The sequence below is a fragment of the Hetaerina americana genome, unplaced genomic scaffold (genome assembly GCF_022747635.1).
Source record: "Hetaerina americana unplaced genomic scaffold, ioHetAmer1.1.p SCAF_1, whole genome shotgun sequence".
NCBI lineage: Eukaryota > Metazoa > Arthropoda > Insecta > Odonata > Calopterygidae > Hetaerina > Hetaerina americana.
The window spans coordinates 10,857,501-10,877,408 of NW_027286069.1; the positions used below are offsets into that span (position 1 = coordinate 10,857,501).

The following is a 19,908-nucleotide window of genomic DNA, read 5'->3' on the forward strand; positions in this document are numbered from 1 at the left end:
TTAGATGTAGATGAAGATAGGTGTAATGCAAATTAGTGTCTGAACGTCTTAAATCGCAGAATTTTGCTTAGCCATAAGTACCAAATCGGAAGAGGAAATCTCATGAGTTTGACCAACATCTGGCGTCAGAGAAGTATTGCGGACGGCTGTCACACATGGTGCATAGATCATCGAAGCATTTATGATTGAAAAACCAGGACATAACTTGATTGTTGGTGTGGAAGGTGGCCTTCGACAGTAACCTCGAGCACTTAGGTTTCTTGGTTCATTGTGGAAACAACGTTTAATCGAGCTGCCACATGCACGCCATGGGCAAGAGAACCATGGTAAAGGTATGGAGGTCACCCATTCGACCTCCGTACGGGGCGAACATTGCTTAATTTCGGCGATCGAACGGGTATCGGTGTGCCAATTTGGCATGGCACTTGCCCAGGCCATGGTATAGAAGAATCATAAATAAAAACTGGAGCTGATACTTCATTTGTAAAGTAGGAACTAGAAGAACAATAAAATTACTCTAAAGCAATAAAGGAAAGAGTGAAACTAGAACTTCGATCACATGTGTTGGCAAATAACTAAATAATAGTAAAGCATGATGAAAGAAGGCACTTGGCCTTTCCACATAAAATAGTTTTATTACGAACTAGGTATCGTTACAGCGTAACATCTTCAGGTAGTGGAACTGGTAATGCCGTACTAAAACTATTTTATGCGAAAAAGCCAAGTGTCGTCTTTCATCATGAAGGATTTCCACCATGTTACGCCTGCAACTGTGTTATTTAATAGTAAAGCAGGAAAGAAATCGGCGGGAGAGGAAAAGGGACCCTCGAGAGATAGTCTTGTTTTAGTTATTTGTGTATGTATTCAAAATAGTTACTGTACAATCAAAGGACTAAACAGCCAACAAATGTTAACCACTTAAATATTTCATTTAATATTAGATCACAACCGTAAGACGGAAAGCAAAAAATGTAAGAATTATATAATGTGAATAATTAAAAATTGGGTGTCAAAATATGAGGAAATCTGAAACAAATATACTAATAATTACTAAAATGAAGTTAAAGATCTGCTCAACTTCCGTGTGGATAGCGAGCAATATAAACTTGAATTTTAATTTTTCCACTGATCCTTAGCCTATCATCTGACGAATATTTGACTAGTTATTTGTGTGAAAATAGTATTTATATTTGATTGAACATTCCAAGAAGATAAAATGCTTTCTACAGCTATGCGAGCTCTACCCTCACCGACCAAAGCAAACTTTAGGACGAAATGCTGTGCTACTTTGTTGTATGGAAGCAATGTTATCTGCAAGTTTTTACGAGAGGAAATGAAAAAAACAACGAAAATATATGAAAAATTTAATTTTTGACATTTTACGGTACATTGGTAGGTTTCAGCGGCGTGGATTCGATGAACTTTGCATGTTTCTTGAGTATTCGCCGTGATTTTTGACTAGTGCTGACAGCAGTTTCGGCAGCATTCCAGTTGGCTCACTCAGGTCGTAGGTGACCACCTTCGACCTAAGTGAGCCAACTGGAATACTGCCGAAACTGTTGTCAGCGCTAGTCAAGAAACGCGGTGAAAACCCGAGGAACATGCAGAGTTCATCGACATTTTAAGTTTGGTAGGAATCGATCGCCCATATAAATGAACCTATTTGAGGGTCATCCTGGGTCAACTGTCAAAGTGGAACAGTTAGTGTGGTCAGTTGTTATTTGTAGCTGCTGGGAATTATTCAGGAAGAATGACAATTTATTCTGCCGTGTTTTTTTTCTCTTATTCATGATTTGAACTTTATCTCTTCTACATAATCTCGCCAATGTCGAAAAGCTGGTTTTCCCCATTAAAAATTGATTCTTGGAAATTCAACTATCAACATCTGTCCCTGATTCAATATTGGAATTAAATCAATGAAAATTGTGCCACACGTAAATTATGCGTCAAGCTGACCATGTCACGTAAAATTAAATTTTTGCATAATAAATAATGCGAGTGAAAAATGCCGTGAACAACCTTTATTGAGCAACCATCTCATTTAAATGTAATGGACACGAGACTGCTCACATGGGTGAAGTTCAAGTTCATTAATCTCCAAAGAACGTTTCTCTCACTCCAACAATTACCGCTTGGAGACATTGGGGATATCGATCAGGCGGTTGTGTTAAGATTCGGAGGGGTCTGAGTGCGTGAATAAATAGCCATCGGTAGGTCATTCCCGAAAGGTTGCCAAACCGGAATCCTATGGAAAGGGACTGCATTGTCGAAATTAGTTCGATGCCTAGGCTCTTAGAATGGACCTGGAAAGGTTTTGTGTAGGCTGTAGATATTCCGATCAAACATTTTATACTCTTTTACAACAAAATGGTTTAATAGTTTACTAAAATACGCTTAGCCGACACACATCTATTTCCATGGTCAACCTTAATTCGAAGATGTTTAATATATTTCAAAGTATTAAAGGGTATTTAGAGAATAATGAAATTCGCCACGGTTTCAAGTGGCTCCATGGATTTTCCAAATTTTGATGTGACCCATAGTATCAGCTCTATTTTCCACTCCTGAATTGACCTTTGTGCCGTTACAGTTCACCTTTTTAAGTTTATTGGCATAATTTATGAAAATTGAATAGGTAGAAAATCTCTCTTTCTTTCTTTCAGGAGGGTGGGGAATTAAAACGTGGAAGTCTAAAATTAGGCATAAATCTCTTCATTTTCTCCAAGGTTTCTCACTTTGATCGTTGACTGTATCTAACAAGGGTTTCGCTTGCGATTAATCTAGCGTATTCATATCGATAAGCCTTCGGATGGAAGCTGTGCTGCTGTTAAATTCATCCAGCGATGGCGGTGAGAACCCGGAGAGAAAATGAAGAGGTTTGTGGAAATGCCTGAATTTTCGAGCAAACGGAAGCGTCTGTGTGGGGCACGCCAAGCTAGAAATTTCTCGGAGAAATCTGATCGGAGGGGAAATACCGAGACGCGGGACAAGTTCAAGTCGGAGTCAACGACATGGAAATTCTTTCCCTCCCTCTCATCCTCCAGCCTCCCTGAGCTCCCCGTGAGCCTCTGCGACCTGATGAGAGCTGGAACTCCTTTGATCTTGAAAAGGAGCATGTCATCTATTTACTGTGTACCCCTTGGCGATGGAACTGAGTAGATTACTCAAGAGTCAAACTTAGTCAATGCCATCGTTAATTTCACAGGTTAATTTCGATGTAAATAATTACCGAGGATTTCCATGTTCGAATAAATAACTTGCTTTCATTTTTTTCAAGGGGTTTTGTGCTCCGGTTACTAGCATAAACGTGTGGGAAGTGTTGAGAAGGTTGGCAGTTGAGGATTCTGATCATCTCTAAATGGTTCGGAGATAAATCAACATCGATTAAGATCCATGGCTATTCTTTTAAGTCAATTACCTAAAGTGAAAATTGCGTTTCCCACATTCTTTTTGAGGATTTAATTCTTTCATAAAATTGCAATCCACTAGTATGGATCCTGAAACTTTATTCAGCTAGAGATTACCTGAAATTATTACTTTTTAACTGAGATCTCATTTTCCTCTATTTCATTTCTTTATGCGAAGTTTGTACGAGTTAGAAAATGTTTCTTATCATTTAAGAAGTAGGTTTACAAATAATTAAGAGTATCGGCAACCGCACTAGGCAGCATGATAAGAAACAAATATTGTGTAATTCTTAAAGAGGGAATCAATTTTTAATTATCCGGGGCAGCAGTAAGTTCTTAATGAAGAAGGGACTTCCATGCAGTATTTCCGACTAAGTTAAGAATTTATTAATATTATCGTTCAATTACTTGGCGGAGTATTGAAGTGGTTGCATTCTTGTGGCTTGGAGGTCCAGGAGGGATACCGATTACGTATTCCTCTGTATTTCTTTCTTTCCATTTGTCCTTGATCCGCTAGTTTTGTACAATGCAAAATGATCACGCCCAACCCTAACAGTTTTTAGGTACTTGTGAGGGTCATCATCGATCTGGGAACGCAACTGGTGATTTTTATGTATTTCCTTATTACCCGCTTGAGTCCTTTTCTCTCCCAATGAGAAGCTATAGTGAAACTTAAGAAGTATGTCACACTCTTGTTGGCGTGAAAAATCATTATTTTCGTGAATAAAAACTAAAACACGTAAATTATAGAGGACCTAATGAAGTAATTATTTTGTTGTGGATACATATTAATGAAAAGTGTGTTGAGTGTTCTTTTTAATGTTGATATCATCCCTGCGCTTACCTGTTTATCTCTTTTATCTTTAGAACGGTGGTGGAGAACATTACCTTCCTGTCATAAGAGCAAGAATTTTCGGATTCATTTTTTCCCCCATCGCGCATTCTTTTCCATCTAAAAAGCCATTTCTCCTTTACTTTCAAGACTGCCCATTTTTGTGTGCAGTAAATATTGAAGTTTCCTTTGGCAAAATGAAATTCCTAAACTCTCTGTTTGATCCTACATAAGCATATTGTACCCTTCCTGAATGTATTTAAGAAATTTAGAATCTATTTAGACCGTATGTGCGGTCTACATAGATTCCTAAGTCTGCATCCTTCGACTTTATGATGATTATTCTGTTTTAAAGAATTGGCATTTCAGTCGCTGGAATATGTTTATAGCAAAGGGCCAATTAATTTCTTAAATTCATAGATTGAGCAATACTTGAAGTTGTGTCCTTTCCACCCAGATGCGTCAAATCAGGAATATAGTTCCGGCTCGAAGACTCCCCTACTATTTAACGTAATGTGAACTCCGTTATGGAAATAGCAGCATATAATACCTATTTTCAACTGTATAAAATTTGTTGACTGTCCACTAGTTCAAGTGTTCCAACCATCTGTTGAGTGGAAGACAAAATACTGGAGAGGGGAATGCGTCTTTTTTGGGGTTCTCTTAAAAAATCAGAACATATATGAAGCTTTACTATAGATACGCGTTACCACTATCTACGGAGAGATCAGTTTTAGATCTGGATGGTGCGGTGGCTAACGTACAGGCTCCCCATTGAGAGGGCCCGGGTTCCAACCCTGGAGACTAATATTTTTCAGTGTTTTTTTCCTTACTTGGTCCTACTCAATCCCTACTTGAGGTGCTTTGTGGGGAGCACTTTGTGTGAGTACGACGTTCGTCGGATGGGACGTTAAACTGCGGACCCCTTGGCGCCTTTTGACAAGAGTAGGCTAATGCCGACGCCGGGTTTCTCTCCACCCTTCCTTTCCCATCCATCCCTAATGGCGCAAATGACCTTGGCTGTCGGTCGTCTCCCATAAAAACTACAACTAATTTATCAATTTTAATTAGAGAGTACGACACTTGTATTCCCTTCCTGATTTAGGCTTCCCCAAGCATTACTATGAAAATAGATGAGAGCCGGAAAGAGTTTAAATTTGTACTAGTATAAGAACCATTTTACAAATCATATGCCGGAAATAGCTTCGTTATGTAACATCCCGCGAGGTACGATGTCATATTATTTTTTAGCTTTAATAGTGCATATTTTATTACAGATTAGTAAATTCTATACAGTTCTAAATAAGTTGAATTTACTCCTCGAGAAAAAATAGTAAAAGTTGCTTAAATTGTTTTTACTCCACCGAAAGATGTTGCAAATGATTTTCAAATAGTTCTAGTTATAACTGTTGTTGTTACATTGAAGGTAAGACGCGTAGTACGGGTTCTTGATTTCAATTTTGTAACTTTTAGAATTCTTCCCGATAGAAAACTGGGGAAAATTGAATGCAATGTAACTTTTTTTACATGCATCCATTTCGTCCCGGATTCAGTGCGGGAGACGCCTACTAAAGTTGTAATTAAATAACAAAATACCGTTCAAATAAATAGTAGTGAAACAGAAAAGTGTTTGCTAATTTCTCATCATTACAGTCCAATATGCCTTATTTTCCAGATATATTATTATTTTTAATTTTCGTCTACAGATCAAGAAAAGAAGCGTGGTAAGTCCATGCTTCCTGAAATCGTGACTGCCCTGCTGAATTTGACAGATAGCTTGACCTTTTAATACTTTTAACCAGCTCACGTAACAGCGAAAAATCGCCCTTAAGATTGTTTTCACGATGCCACCGCGCTTCTTTTCCCGCTCTCTATTATCAAACACCACGGGCATCAACCTTAACCTTCCTCCATCGCGCGTGGCTGCCCCGAACGGGAACATATTTCGCAACCGGGAGCGCGAATGCCAAGGAACTCACTCTCTTCCCGATGGAATCATAAATAAAAAGGAAAGACTTGGCAGCAGCAGGAAGAAGTAGGAATGGGCAGTCGAAATGTAAATTTTCTGAATTTTTTACCTAATTATTCAATGCCATTATCTGAAAAATACCTGCGATTCTTATTCAGTAATTATTTATGTAAAAAATGGGTAATGGAGAAAGTTTCTGCACTAATGTATATCTTTTCAAGGGGGACATTATCGAATATAAAAAATGGGAAATTGTCCGATTATAGGTCGGCAACCAGATGTAATTGGAAATTGGCAAATATTTTATGCCCGGGTGATTTGAACGTCTGCAACTACAAAATGCGTGAAATTAGGTGCCTATGTCACTAATGGGTGAATTTTGAGCGTTTTATTTCTGCCGTAATGTGATATGTGCTTCAGCGTGATGATTTATGTTCTAAATACTTAGAAGTAGACGATAAATGGGTGGAATACTACCATTAAATTTAGCTCGTTTGCCATACCTATTTTTTTCTTTTCTCTATCCCAAATCTTTTGAACATTTTAAATACAAAGCTTGTTTTCTGAAAAAATCAATCACTATGTCTCTCAATCATAATTTTAGCCCATTTTGTCGAGGACATCGCTCGTGTTCGTCGTTTTAAACTTCTCACGTATTCGGTTTGTAACTTTAGACAAATACCGATTTCGACACACGTGGAACAAAAGAGTAGTAAAAAAAATACTTACGGGTTCTTCTCTGCGCGACCACCCTCCTCACTTGCTGGGGTCGGCCCTTGTCGTGAGGTAGGGCCGCCGCGAAGGAGACTAGGAATAAGACGATCCACCACTTCATGTTTGCAGCCGGAAAACGGCGGGCGGGGTGCGTGCCTTCTTCCTGCGGAGCGATTGAGTGCGTGGTGCGTGCCTTTTCCCCTTGTCTTTCTGCGACTTGTCTCCGGGGACCGGAGAGGCAATGGCGACGATCCAAAGGGGTATATGCGATGCGATTGTGCGCGAGGAGGGGAAGCCGTTAGCAAAGCCAAAGGGTTGCGGTCTCCGTCTTATATATCGCGAATATTCTGCCCCGTCCCCCCTCTCCCCAACCCCCTCCATATCGCCCCCTCCCCCCTCGGTCCTCCTCAGGGGCGACCCTACCCTACCGAGCCCAACCCCCTTCCTCCCTTCCCACTCACCTACACACTCCCCACCCCTCTACTCATCGTCCATTGCCCATTCCCATTCTTCCCATCTTTCCTCCTCGTATTTCTGCGCGCGAATCTCCTCTTCTTCCTTCCTCCAACTGATCACCCCGCCCTTTTCCCTTCCCACTTTTTGCCCTCCCGCACCGTCCTCTGCCTCCCCCTCGGGCTCTAGGCAGACCATCCGCCCCCTCAGCATAGCCAACACACACACACACACCACTCACCATCCACGTCCCCCCTCCACGCCCTGCCCGCCGTCCCCCTTCCCCTCTTGGTGACTACCCTGCCGTTTTTCTTTAGCTCTCGCGTTCGCATCTTTCTGGTAGGTCTCCTTCACCGCGCATGTTCATGGTACGCCCTTGTGTCCCCGGTGCTTTCTCGCCCCTCCGTCTCCCTGTTCTTTTCGGTCGCCTTCATTTATTCTCGTCTCTGGTTCCTGTATTTTTTCGCCGAGCGTTTGAGAAACTTCATGCTCAAGAGCTCATTGATGAGCTGAATAAATGTGATTGGAATTATAGGAACCAGGAAAGGTCGTTCCCTCTCCTGCTGCGAAACTGAATTTCTTGTGGTTTATATTAACCAGGCTTTCTCACGCAGGAAGGAGTGTGCTGACTCCTGACCTTTCACCAAAACTGATGTCCCAGAACGTATTAGAGGACTATTGTATGCGGGCAGGATGGAGGTGGAGACCATTAAATCACCTGCGGGTCGAATATCCGAACACTGCAGCTTCACCTCTCCTTCGATTTCATTCAGTTAGCTCTCCTGTGTTTTAAAAGTGCCTTGGCAAAAATCATCTCTCTCAATTGTACCATCAAGCCCGTCGTATAAATTGAGTTTAGGGTTAAATGCGAGTGTGACTGTAGAAAAGGCGCTTTGAATCTCTGTCTTACGAGGCTTTTTGTACTCCTCTGTACTTTGGGAGGGCTGAATTAAATGGGAATATATCTGCGGCAGCGGATTTTACATTGTGTTCCCGTGCCTACTGATGAGTGCTGAGGGGAGAGCATTTTGGGTGTAGTATTCTGTCCGTCGGTTGGAATCTCAAATATGAAACCTACTTCCGCAGAGGGGCTAGGCGAACTCCATCAGTAATATAGTATGCGCTAATCGTTGGGAGAGATACCAATGCCAGATTTTTCTACATTCCTTCGTTAATTTTATGTACTCAATTTTAGAATAAAAGCCAGTTAACGTCTTTACAGTAATATGTCTATTGCACAACAAATGCTTCTTCATCTCATGCATTGCGGTCTAATGTTACGTTAATGCAATGCAATGCATGGCGTCTTAACATGACGCCTCTGCCATTTATTGCCACCGTAAATTGTAGTTGAATGCAAATACGATTCCTCTCATTAGACTTCTCACGGCTAGTGAAAGTTACTCACCAGCTGCGTATATCCCACGTTTTAACTAATGCAACTTCTAAGGCATGATAGGGCATTAAAAGAACTATTATTAGGGCACTTCTGGGAAATACTTTTCAACCCATTTGATAAGAGCTCGTGTGGTAGTGAGATCAAATGCTGTCTTTTTTCCTTGTGGAGTATATCGTGACCCTATGCCTGTAATAATATTGTGATAGTGTTGAGTGGTCAACTATAAGTGAACTATAGTGTTTATGCCTATAGTCACAAACATTATATTTTTGATCGTTTGGGTATTTTCATTTTTTGCTTCAACTCTTCATGGAATTCATGCTCATTGTTACTGTAAGTGAACTTAGGAATATATTTTTTAGAAGTGATTAAGGTTGAATGGTAAATAATAAAATTTGTAGCTAAAATAACACCATTATGAACCTGAATAAAATCTGTCTATGATAAGTTTCACTCACTAGTCTCATATTCATTTTATTTTACCTAATTCCACAAAAGAAACGCCAGTGATGACTTCATACGGTCGAAATCGTCATTAAATTTCGCACTTCATCATTCGTAACAGTTTTGTCTGTAATAGTTTTTCGTAACAGTTTTACACCTAACAAGTCACGTTAAACTTACTTTAGGACCACTTAAAGATTGCATCGAAAATTGCTCTCCACTTTCCCGCGTGGATCGATTCAAGATGCTAGAAAATGTGAGAAGTGAACGGGTAAGAAATTCATATAAAAAACTGAAGTATTTTTTTAGGAATATCAACGGCCAAATTTCGAGAATTCGTCACCTGTTGGTAGCGTGAAGTCTCAAATCGTAGTTATGATAATATGTGTTGATGAAATGTAATGAAGTCAGTATTCTTTACTTTATTCTTCAATGGTGGGGAAGTTTCAAGTAAACCCAGAAATTGCGCGTCCTCGCAGAAGAATATTTATGCTAGTAGGGGTGAATTTAAGTTTATTTAACCTTACTTTGTTTTTTTCTGCCAATCCTTAGTGATTTTAAAGTATTGTAAACAATATCATTACAATATCAAAGGAAAAGTGATATAAATTCATTGAGTTGGTGCACTATAAAAGCGAATCAAGTCATTGCTAATCAATCCGATCAGACATTCGTAATTTTTACGGTTGTTTTATGAACGAAGTGAGTGGTATGTAGGGAGTGAATTGAAGTTCTATGATTATTATTAAGATTGAATTAATGGAAAAGCGACTTACATCTACAGGGTTCGTCCGGAAAATAAGTGTACTGACTCCTGGGCTGGGCGCGCCGCTCCAGGCGCGCCCAGCACCGCTCTGACGGGCTGCGATTGGAGGGGGGTATGTTGGCAAGCGACGCTGAAAAAGGCAGTCAGCTCTGAGCTGTGGTGTAGTGAGGAGCTCTGTTAACGCGAACCTCCACGCTCGACCCACGTCACGGAACGCGATGCCGAAGTTTTTGGAGCAGCGTTATTCCATCAAATTTGCGGTTAGCTTGGGAAATCGTCTACCGAAACTGTCGGTATGATTAACCAGGCTTACGGGGAGTCAGCCATGTCCAGAAATATGATCTTTCGGTGTCACAAGATGTTCGTGGAGGGCAGAGAAGAGGTCGACGACGAGTCTTCGAGAGGTTCCCGATGATGCCTTCGCGGGAGCGTTCCAGGAATGGGAACGCCGCTGGAACAAGTGTATCGACTCACAAGGGTCCTATTTTGAGGAATATTAGCTTAAGATATGTAAAAGTGTAATACATTTTTTTTCCTGAGCTCAGTACACTTATTTTCCGGACGAACCCTGTATTTTAAAAGGGCTTTGTTCTTCGTTGTGATAAAACTGCTGTGCCGTAGACTGCTGCGTCCGAAATTTTAGTTTAAAAACTTACAATTATTGTATCTCTGAAGCCTTGATAGCATGGTATAAATTAAATCAGGAAGTAAAGAATGGAAATATTTCAGAAGCGGGGAAGATTACACTTATTTTTTTTAAATTAGAAAAGGAAAAATATCTTAAATGATGTCTTCGCTTAGATATTTATATCGATGTCTAATTATTTAATACAAAAATATATAACAGTGATTATATATTTCACTTCAAAACTATCTAATTCCAAAGTCACCATGATTAAAAATAACTAGTATTATAATCAAAACTAGAATAGTTTAAATTGGAAAAAGTAACTGTGGGTTGAGAATTATGTAAAATTTTCTAAAGAAATATCGTCCAAGCAAATATTCCTTGAAAGGGACATAATTCAAGAGGAAGGTAAATATTTTGACTGAGATACACGAGCGAGATGTGATCGCAACAATTATACCTCTTAAGGATTTTTTTCTCTAAGGCGGACACTGAATTCCTTTGCTCTAGCAATGTGTAGCTGATTTCAGATGAAAACTCTTTAAGGTAGTCGGAATCAACCAAAAGACTTCATTTTAGGACTAAATGTTTGAGGATTATATGGAAACCTGAGAACGACCCCAATTTGCTTTGTGCGTTTCACTTCATTCTATAACGTTTGCTGCGTTTTCCTTTTTAGCGCCATGTTTGGATTGAATCCATGAATGGTGAAATGCTGATGACTTTTACACTGTAGAACGGGTAGCCAAAGGTGTTCAGTACGATCACCACCAAATTACTTAGGAATTAATATACGGTATGAAGTGGCCATGGACTTAGGGACATCTTAAAAGACTAGCTACTCGTCGGAGCTTATCAGCCATGAATTAGGCTTTCTGTGACGCAATTCTCAAACTATTATCTAGCAAAATTTTTTCGATGCTGATTTAAAAAATATTTCATTTTTTCCCCAGAGTGAGCACTTCAAATAACGCGGTAATAGTTCTTTTATTAGCTATTCAGTAAAAGAATTTTGTTTTTCCGGTTTTTTCCTTGCGTCGAAATATGGTGGAATATCATGAAGATTCGAACAACAAAAGGAGAAGATTTACGACTATTTCCCTCATTTTTTCTTATTTCCTGCGATCAGCATATTCTTTCGATATTTTTTTCTCCCCCGTTAATATTTTTAACGTATATGTATATATTCTCAAGTGGAAAAGCGCTGCTTTTATCAATCTGCAGGGTCTCATTATTTTCTTACCTCGCCGCTAATCTTCAAGAATAGCGATTCAAAATTGCATTTCTCTAACATTTTTAGAGAATTAATGTGAATAAATGAATAAATTTATCGAAATAATAGGTCTCAAAATATTATTTCAACCAAATATCTCCATTTACTGCAAGTTGGTCAAAAGGAACGACTTTCATTGAGTATTTACCACTAGTCACATGCATAAATTATACTGTTAGAATGGGCCTTAACTGTAATATGTGGAGGAAGATGAAAGTGGGAGCAGAACGTTGTGTATTCAATGCATGGAGATTTTGCAATACGGGTACCTAATAATCCTTGTGCCGTTTTGGGTGAGATTCGACGTGTGAAGCAGTCGTGCACATTCAAGGTGATAGAAAACGTAAGAATTGAGTCTTGCATCCTGTTCGCTGTTGTGCATTCTGAAAAGTAATTTGCCGGAGATTTTTGATTTTTTCTTAAATGTTATGCTTGCATGGTCGTATTACTGTTGTAGTTTTTTTCTCGAATGAATTTTTTTTCTTTGATAATATTTTACTATGAAGTTGGGTATATTGAGAAGTCAGAGAGCTCCGAATGAACGCCAGATATATCCAGACATATCTTGCTTTTTTTCCAGTTCTCTCAATAAGCCTACCTACCACCAGCGTGTAGAAATTTAGTGACATTCTTTTTCTTTAACATTATAAACGAAACCCTTAGGTAGAGTTCCAGTTGTGCTTTAATGCTTCAGGTTAGGGGATCAATCACCTCTATGAATACAAGTAATGTACTTTCCTTTTTTGTAGCCTCAGTATTGAACTAAACTATCACGGTTGATAGTAAAAACGTCTCTGTTTAGATTAAATGTTAAATAGAAGTTCTCTCAGGGTCCACTTGACTAGTGTAATGATGATCGGGCCCCAACGGTCTTCTTTGTATTGCTATGAAGATTAAGTTGACGCATGGATATGGATTGGCCTTATCCAGCTCAGTTAACTATTTACGAGAAGGCATTTATACTTTGGGGATATTATTTCGGTGCATTTTGTTTCAAATTTCTGTACACGGCCGTTCGTGGTGTTACACTAAATTTAATTACTCTATTCGAGGAAACACGTTCCATGGTTCTGTTGCAGTGTTTGGAGCGTGTAAATTTAAAATTTACTCTTTTAAGTGAGTCATAAATGTGACGAAATTGACTTCATGAATTAAAAATTGTGCTTATAGCCCAAGAAAAATGAATACCAGAATAATTTTTCATTGGAGTGTGAGTAGTCTGTTGTTAGTTATAATTTTCTTTATTTCATAAAATAAAAATTCCATACTCAAAGTATGGAGGGAGATAGCCCTAAATTTCTGGATGAGATCGAAGCCCCCATTGCAAATAAGTCAAATGAGAAGAACTATGAGTTTATGAGCACATGCAGTGCGCCTCGCCGCCAACAACCCCTCAATCCCTCATCGCCAATGATACCAAGAAATATCTTCGTCGTCTTTTCATGCCATGAGTTCCCCTGCTGGGGCGTGCGGCTGAGACCCCAGGACGCCTGTTTTCATTGTGTAAATTTGAGTGTCGGGAGTCTCTCTTTCATTTGATCATATGGGTGATCCGGTCTGCCGATATGCGTAGTGATTGGGGTCCCCGATAATTGGTTACACCGCTGTCATCTGTAAGCTCGAGTGTCCTCCATCCCAACTATGAGTAGTCTCAGTTTCCCTTGCTCTTACTTGAGTTCACAGAGACTCCGTTCCCCCTCTTTCCTGTCTACCCCGACTCGCTTGCTTTCTTTTCGTAACAACTTTTGTGTAATTTTCTTTAACACCATCCGATATCGTAACACTTTCTCCAAGGGATCGTAAATATTGATGATAAATATTCCAAATGTGGCCACACTACTGCTAAACAAAAGCTCGTTTACTCACGTATCGTCAAAGTCGGTCTCACGAGGCCAAGTTCATTTGAGGTACCACATACACACGTAAAGAGTATTATTTTCATGTAATGCACCCCAGGGTTGAAAAATTCATTTATCTAATAAAACATGAATATCCGACGCAGGTCGTGTTCACAATACAAGTATGTAATTTATTCATACGCAGCTCACGTCCCAACGTGGTCACTGACCGAACCTCTGATGCACTAACAGATTTGTTGCTGCCGGACCATTTATTTCTTGATGTAAATTTAAGCACTTCCTTTATCCTACTCGAGTACTGAGTTTTTTCATACATTTTGACGCTATTGTTATTACCGTCAAATTTTAATCGTTCCTTCGCACCGCCATCCGGCTCTTCCACCAAACCGCATTCCCTCGCCCTTCGCTCCCGCGCCCCCCGATGGCACTCCTCTCGCCGCCCCCACCCCACATCCCCCCAAACACCGCGCTCTCATTGGGTCCCTTCGGCCACACGTGACTACTTGTCGAACCATTCTTCCTTCCCTCATTCCCCTCCCTCTCGCCCCCCTCCCATCCCCCACTCCTCCCACTAGATTCTGCACATCCCACGTCGCGGGCATATCGTTCATTGTCCTCGACGGACCCTTTGGGGCCACTTCCCTCGCTCATTCCACGCCGCAACGACTTTTCGGCGTTCTCACATGAAATTTTCTCCCCGAAACGTTCATGCATGCAAAATCGTGAATAAAATGTCCTAAACATCGGGGCAACATGCTGAAACTTCTCACGAATAATTTAACACTGAGCAAAAGTCATGCATTCTGTCAACTTGCGTCGGCAATTTCATTTTCTCTCAATTTTGGTAGGCTGAAGTGGAAAGAGGGTGTTGGTCATGCCCGAAACCAAATTTGCGAATGTACGAAATTTTGAATAAACTTGATCTTTTCTTTTTCTGAGTGGTAATTTTTGGATGATGGGTGAAATTTTTATATTGAATGAAAATATTTTCAAATTTAGTCATCGAATCTCATCTCTCCGAACCCATAATAATTAAATTGCACACTACGTGATATTTTTACTGAACATTATACTGTAAATAACAAAATATCTTGGTATTCTTTGGATTTTAATTGGTCAAGTCAAAATAAATACACCTCTTTTTTAATTGGTATATTCTTAATAATTTATCAGTGAAGGATCATCCCAACTTTTTCAATGACTAACACTTCATTTTTCATCTCATTTCAGAGTCTGTTAGGCTATGAGAAAAAAATGCGAAAAGGGAGTCCGTTACGGGGCATTTGTGTGCGTGGATGGGTTTTTATTGCTCTCAGAAATGCAGTTAAGCCTCTCTAGGTGAGTACGCTTGTCTAAATCATATTAATTCTTCTACAAAAACCTTTTTCCTTTCCTCTTCCAATAGAACCCTCTCATCGAGGTGGGTTCTATTGAAACTGAAAGGGAAGCAAATTCTTAATCTTCCTTTAAGCAATTGTTTTCGACGCCGCAGCGTCTGGGTACGATTATGGCCAGAGGTTATTTTTGTCGATCCCCTGCCTTGCTTTCGTTTTAATGCCCTACCAAGCCCCTGGAGCATTCTTTCGCATCTGACGCCAACTGATTCACAACACAAGAAGCGAGCAAACCGCTTCACTCCGAGGAGAGTCCAAAAGAATAGGTTTTTTTTAGGAAGGATGCGGATCGCGGGAGTTCGCCTTGCAATCCAAGAGAATTGCTCCCTCCGACTCAAGTACACAGGGTTGGTGTGGAGAGATCTCCGCTCGAAGCTCTCCTATGGAATTATCCGTCCGCACGGGTTGAGACATGCTCTCCCGTCGGGGAAATACACCGACGTGCTTGATTAATTCTCCTCGTTAAATTTCAGTCATTGCCCCGTGAGGCGTAATGAAATACTATTTTAGGTGCTCCTAAGGGTAGATTCATTGCTGTTAGTTTGTGCCAAAGGTATTAACCTTTGACACACATTATAATTTATTAACTAGCAGTTACTAGGCATACAGCCTGATTCTGGAGATAGAAGATGATTCAAAACTGAAGGAGTATGGGTGAAATAACAAATATATATACACTATATATATATATATATATATATATTATATATATATATATAGTAGTAATTGCATGTATATATATATATATATATATATATATATATATATATATATATATATGTATATACGGGTATGTACGATCGTATATACTAGTATGTTTCGATATGCATTTGAATTTAATCGTATATAGGGTTGAACGCACCCTATTTACTATAACTGTGACTAGGTGGAAGGGTTTGTGCGTTCTGATGACCCCTACAGCTGTACTGGTAGGAGTTATGATATTCGCTCCTGGTAGGGTCTTCAAGGTCAGAAAGGTCGAAGGTTAGGAGCCAGATGAAAGGTGGTCCGCGCAGCGTCTGTTCCTCAGTCAGACCTCTGATCTCAGAGGTGTGGCCATTGATGGAAGGTGTCACGTTAAAAACACCATTGAAGAAGGCAATGAGAGTCCATCTCGATTATTTATCCCACGAATCAATGATTATGAAAAGGAACCTTGGCAACTTAGGCAGCGAGAGACGCAAAGCTTCAATTGTCTTTTCGCATGAAGCCCTTCCATTTGGAAGTCCACAGAAGCAGCGAAGAAGAAGGTACAGGAGAGTGCCGAAGCAGAATAAGGACTCAGAATGTTGGGACCATACTGTGTGCTGGAACATTAGAACATATAAATGGGGAAGTAGAGAGGTCGCGGAGCGGAGAGTGGAGCCATCGCTGTAGGGTTATTTACAGCGTAGGGGAAGAGAGTCTGCGAGGGGTGGCAGTTACATTGAGTAAAAAGGCAAAAAGAAGCTAAGTAAACATAGAGCAGGTGGGTAATCGAATATCACCTATAGATTTATAAGCTGAACGATCGAACTTTGTAATTATTCAGGTGCCCAACCCATGAAGTTGCCATTGGGAGGGGAAAATAGAGAGGGTATACGATCAAGTAGAGAAAATAATTTTGTTGTGCCTTGTAGGAAGCATTTGATTGTGATGTGGGATTGGAATTTGGTGGTCGGCGAAGGGAAAAATAGGAATGAGGTAGGGTGCAGCGGTTTAGGAACGAGGAATAACTGCGGGGAGAAAGTAATACAGTTCTGCAGGAGAAAGGATTTAATCAACCATCAATTGGTTTGAATACCAAAATAGACAGAGTTTAATGTGAGGAAGATATGTATAATCATTATTGAGCAAAAATTAGTCTGCGAAACGTAGGAAGAAAGAAAAACAAAAGCAGAAAATCTTATTACATAACTGATAAAACGTGATGAAAGAAAAAGAAAATGGAATGTCTGAAATCGAAGTCTTTGACATGCCAAAAGTTCCAAATTGAATGGAAATATAGTCTGATTAAGAACACCAAGCGATTTGCTGGAAATAAATAGATTCGATTTAACCTTGCACGTGATATAAAGTATTTTACAAGCGTGGACTTTCATGATACTTTGGTTGTTGTCACCGCAGAAAAGTTGAAACGGCATATATCAAGCAATTACATATATTGCACGTAACCAAGTTCTTTGATTTCATAAAATCGGCAGTCAATTTTAATGCAAATTTTGTCATGAGGGACCAAGAGCAATATTTGTAGCACAACATCCATGATTATACATATTCGTGGCATCCTTGAAAGAGTAAAAAAGTCTTTTCTATGCTGACAACCGGAGAAACTTATTTGTCTTTAATCTTCTCATTGCATTGTAAATGGAGCAAACAATCGCTCCAGCTGTCGAAACCGAGTATTTTGTCGACATTTGAAGGAAACGGGCAAATATATTCGACATTTGGAAACGCTACATACTAAACGCACCTCCATGAATGTTGCGGTAATCGAGTCATGAGCAGAATGACATCGTGACATATAGCTAAGTACATAGAAATCGACGGATTTTAATACAATATATATCCCAAAAGTAGTCTGACTGAGTTTATTAAAAAAATGTATTGCCAGAATATTGGTACATTTACTCAAAAGTCTTCGAAGTAGCACCCTCGTGCGTCCACACACCGCTGCCACGGTTTTCCACGCCTCGTACGCCTTCTGGAAGGCGGCGCCCACAATGCTGCTAAGCTCCGTCGTCACGGCTTGTTGTAACGCTTCCACAGAACCGTGTTGACGTCCTTTCAGTGCGAATTTGAGACTGGGGATTAGGAAAAAGTCTGGTCGGGCTTTGTCTAAAAAAATTGATTCTTCACTCACATGATCTAGAAGCTATTGGCAGATCCGCGTGCGAGTTTCCTTTTGTTCGTCCGAGAGCACTCGCGGCACCAACTTCGCACGCACCTTTCTCATGACCATGTTTTTGGTCACAAGTCGATCCACATCACTTTTACGGATGTAAAGTTCATCATACACTGTGCGAACCTTTAATCTGCGATCCCTGTCCAACAAAGCCTTCAATCTTGCAAGATTTTCGTGTTTTTTTGAGGTCAAAGGGCGTCCTGAACGTTCGGCGTCTTAAACATCTTCTCTACCCTCCCGAAACAACTTGTGCCACTCAAAAACACCCGATCTACCCATGGCGTTATCAGGATAAGCTGCCTTGAGAATTTCATGATTCTATTACCCGGATTTGCCCAGTTTCACGCAAATTTTTAATGGCGTGGCGGTGTTCCAATTACCGGTTCATGACGGAGTCTTTTCTATGACGAGGTCCCGAAACATCTATGACGAGGTCCCGTCATAGATGTTTCGCAAATGAACGATCCGTACTCCGCAAAGGCTGGGAGCCATTCTCACCAGCCACCAGAATTTCTGAGACTTCCTTCCCTCGAACCCAGCCAGTGAAACACCCGTCCGTCCGTGGGTCTATCCGGGGAAAAGTAAGTCATTCTACTTTTCGGACTGACCTTGTACATTGATAAATAAATAGTAAATATGATTATTCAGAGTAAACGATAAGGAGGGAAACTAATCCTTTAACCTCGGGTTAGCCAGAGGGGGCATTCTTCTCTTGTCGAGGTCGCGTGAAATCTTTGTGTTAATAAACAATTACATCGCTTATTTTCGTTTATTGCATGTCATTAAATTTCCAGAGTAAACACCGCTGCATATTGATATTCCATTCACGCCTAGTTCCCTGTTAGAATTAGCTGTCTGAATTGAGGATAGAAACTGGCATCTGCCAACTAAAATAAAAATATTTCAATTTTTTATTTGGTGAAAGTTTTCTACCAGATAAAACAATAACAGTTGATGTGGAATAATCAGCATCAATATATGATTCTATCCTTTAAACACCGGAATAAGTTTCGAGAGGAAAATGTCATTTCGAGTGGTAATGTTCAGAAAGACGTACGCACACTATTTTGAAGTTATAATGCATCATCTAAGCCATACAATGGTCAAAAATGTTGCTAAGATTCCATTTGAGACTCATTCTAATCATATAATAGCCTTTCAGAATTCCGCATCCCTGTTATCATTTGTAATGAGAGTAAGAAGAAACAAGAACGAATCACCTTTAAGATATTGCTGTAATTTATAATTAATATTAGCACAGCAGTAGCAATTTTTCCTTCGTGCATTTCCAGTCGAGTGGAATCCTCTCTCGCCGTATTACGGATTGGTGTGAAAAGTAAAAAGGTTGCACGATGCGCCGCAAATGGAAGAGAGATCTCAATGATTTGGAAAGAAAATGTACTGACACTGGCTACATATAATCGTTAAATTTCCGTTGATAAGTTTGGGTTATTGCATAAATATTTTTTCAGATTTATGCCAATATTGTCTGAACCCCTCGAGCATATTATCACTATCGGAAATAACTTATTTAATGTAACGGAGATTTATTTTGAATTCGTATTCTCACTCAAACCGTTTAATTGCTGCCAATGATTCCCGTGACTTGCACCGATGCGTGTTTTTCACTGAAATTGCAAAGCTTAAGCACTGGATTTGTTCCGTATCCACCATGGAGCTTGGCCACATAGCTATCAAATTACATTCGTGTGACCTCTATTGAAATCAGTAGCTATTCATGTTTCATAAGGAAGGTTTAATGGCATGAGTGAAATGAAATACACGACTCGTCCTTATAATGTGGTAATTATTGACGTCCAACCAGAATGTCGAGGCTCCAGATGTGACATATAGTACGTGCAGCGTAAAATATTTGTCGCCAAGAT

General features: G+C 39.9%; 1 protein-coding gene across 1 annotated transcript in view; it reads right to left on the bottom strand.

Annotated features, from left to right (window-relative positions):
* Positions 1–7,182, bottom strand: part of LOC139700026 (uncharacterized) — a 42,526-nt gene extending 35,344 nt beyond the window's left edge. The window contains exon 1 of the mRNA XM_071598469.1: positions 6,938–7,182. Coding sequence (XP_071454570.1) covers positions 6,938–7,043 — 106 coding nt within the window. The 5' untranslated portion in view covers positions 7,044–7,182. The remainder of the gene's footprint in view (positions 1–6,937) is intronic.
* Between the last annotated feature and the right edge of the window lie 12,726 nt (positions 7,183–19,908).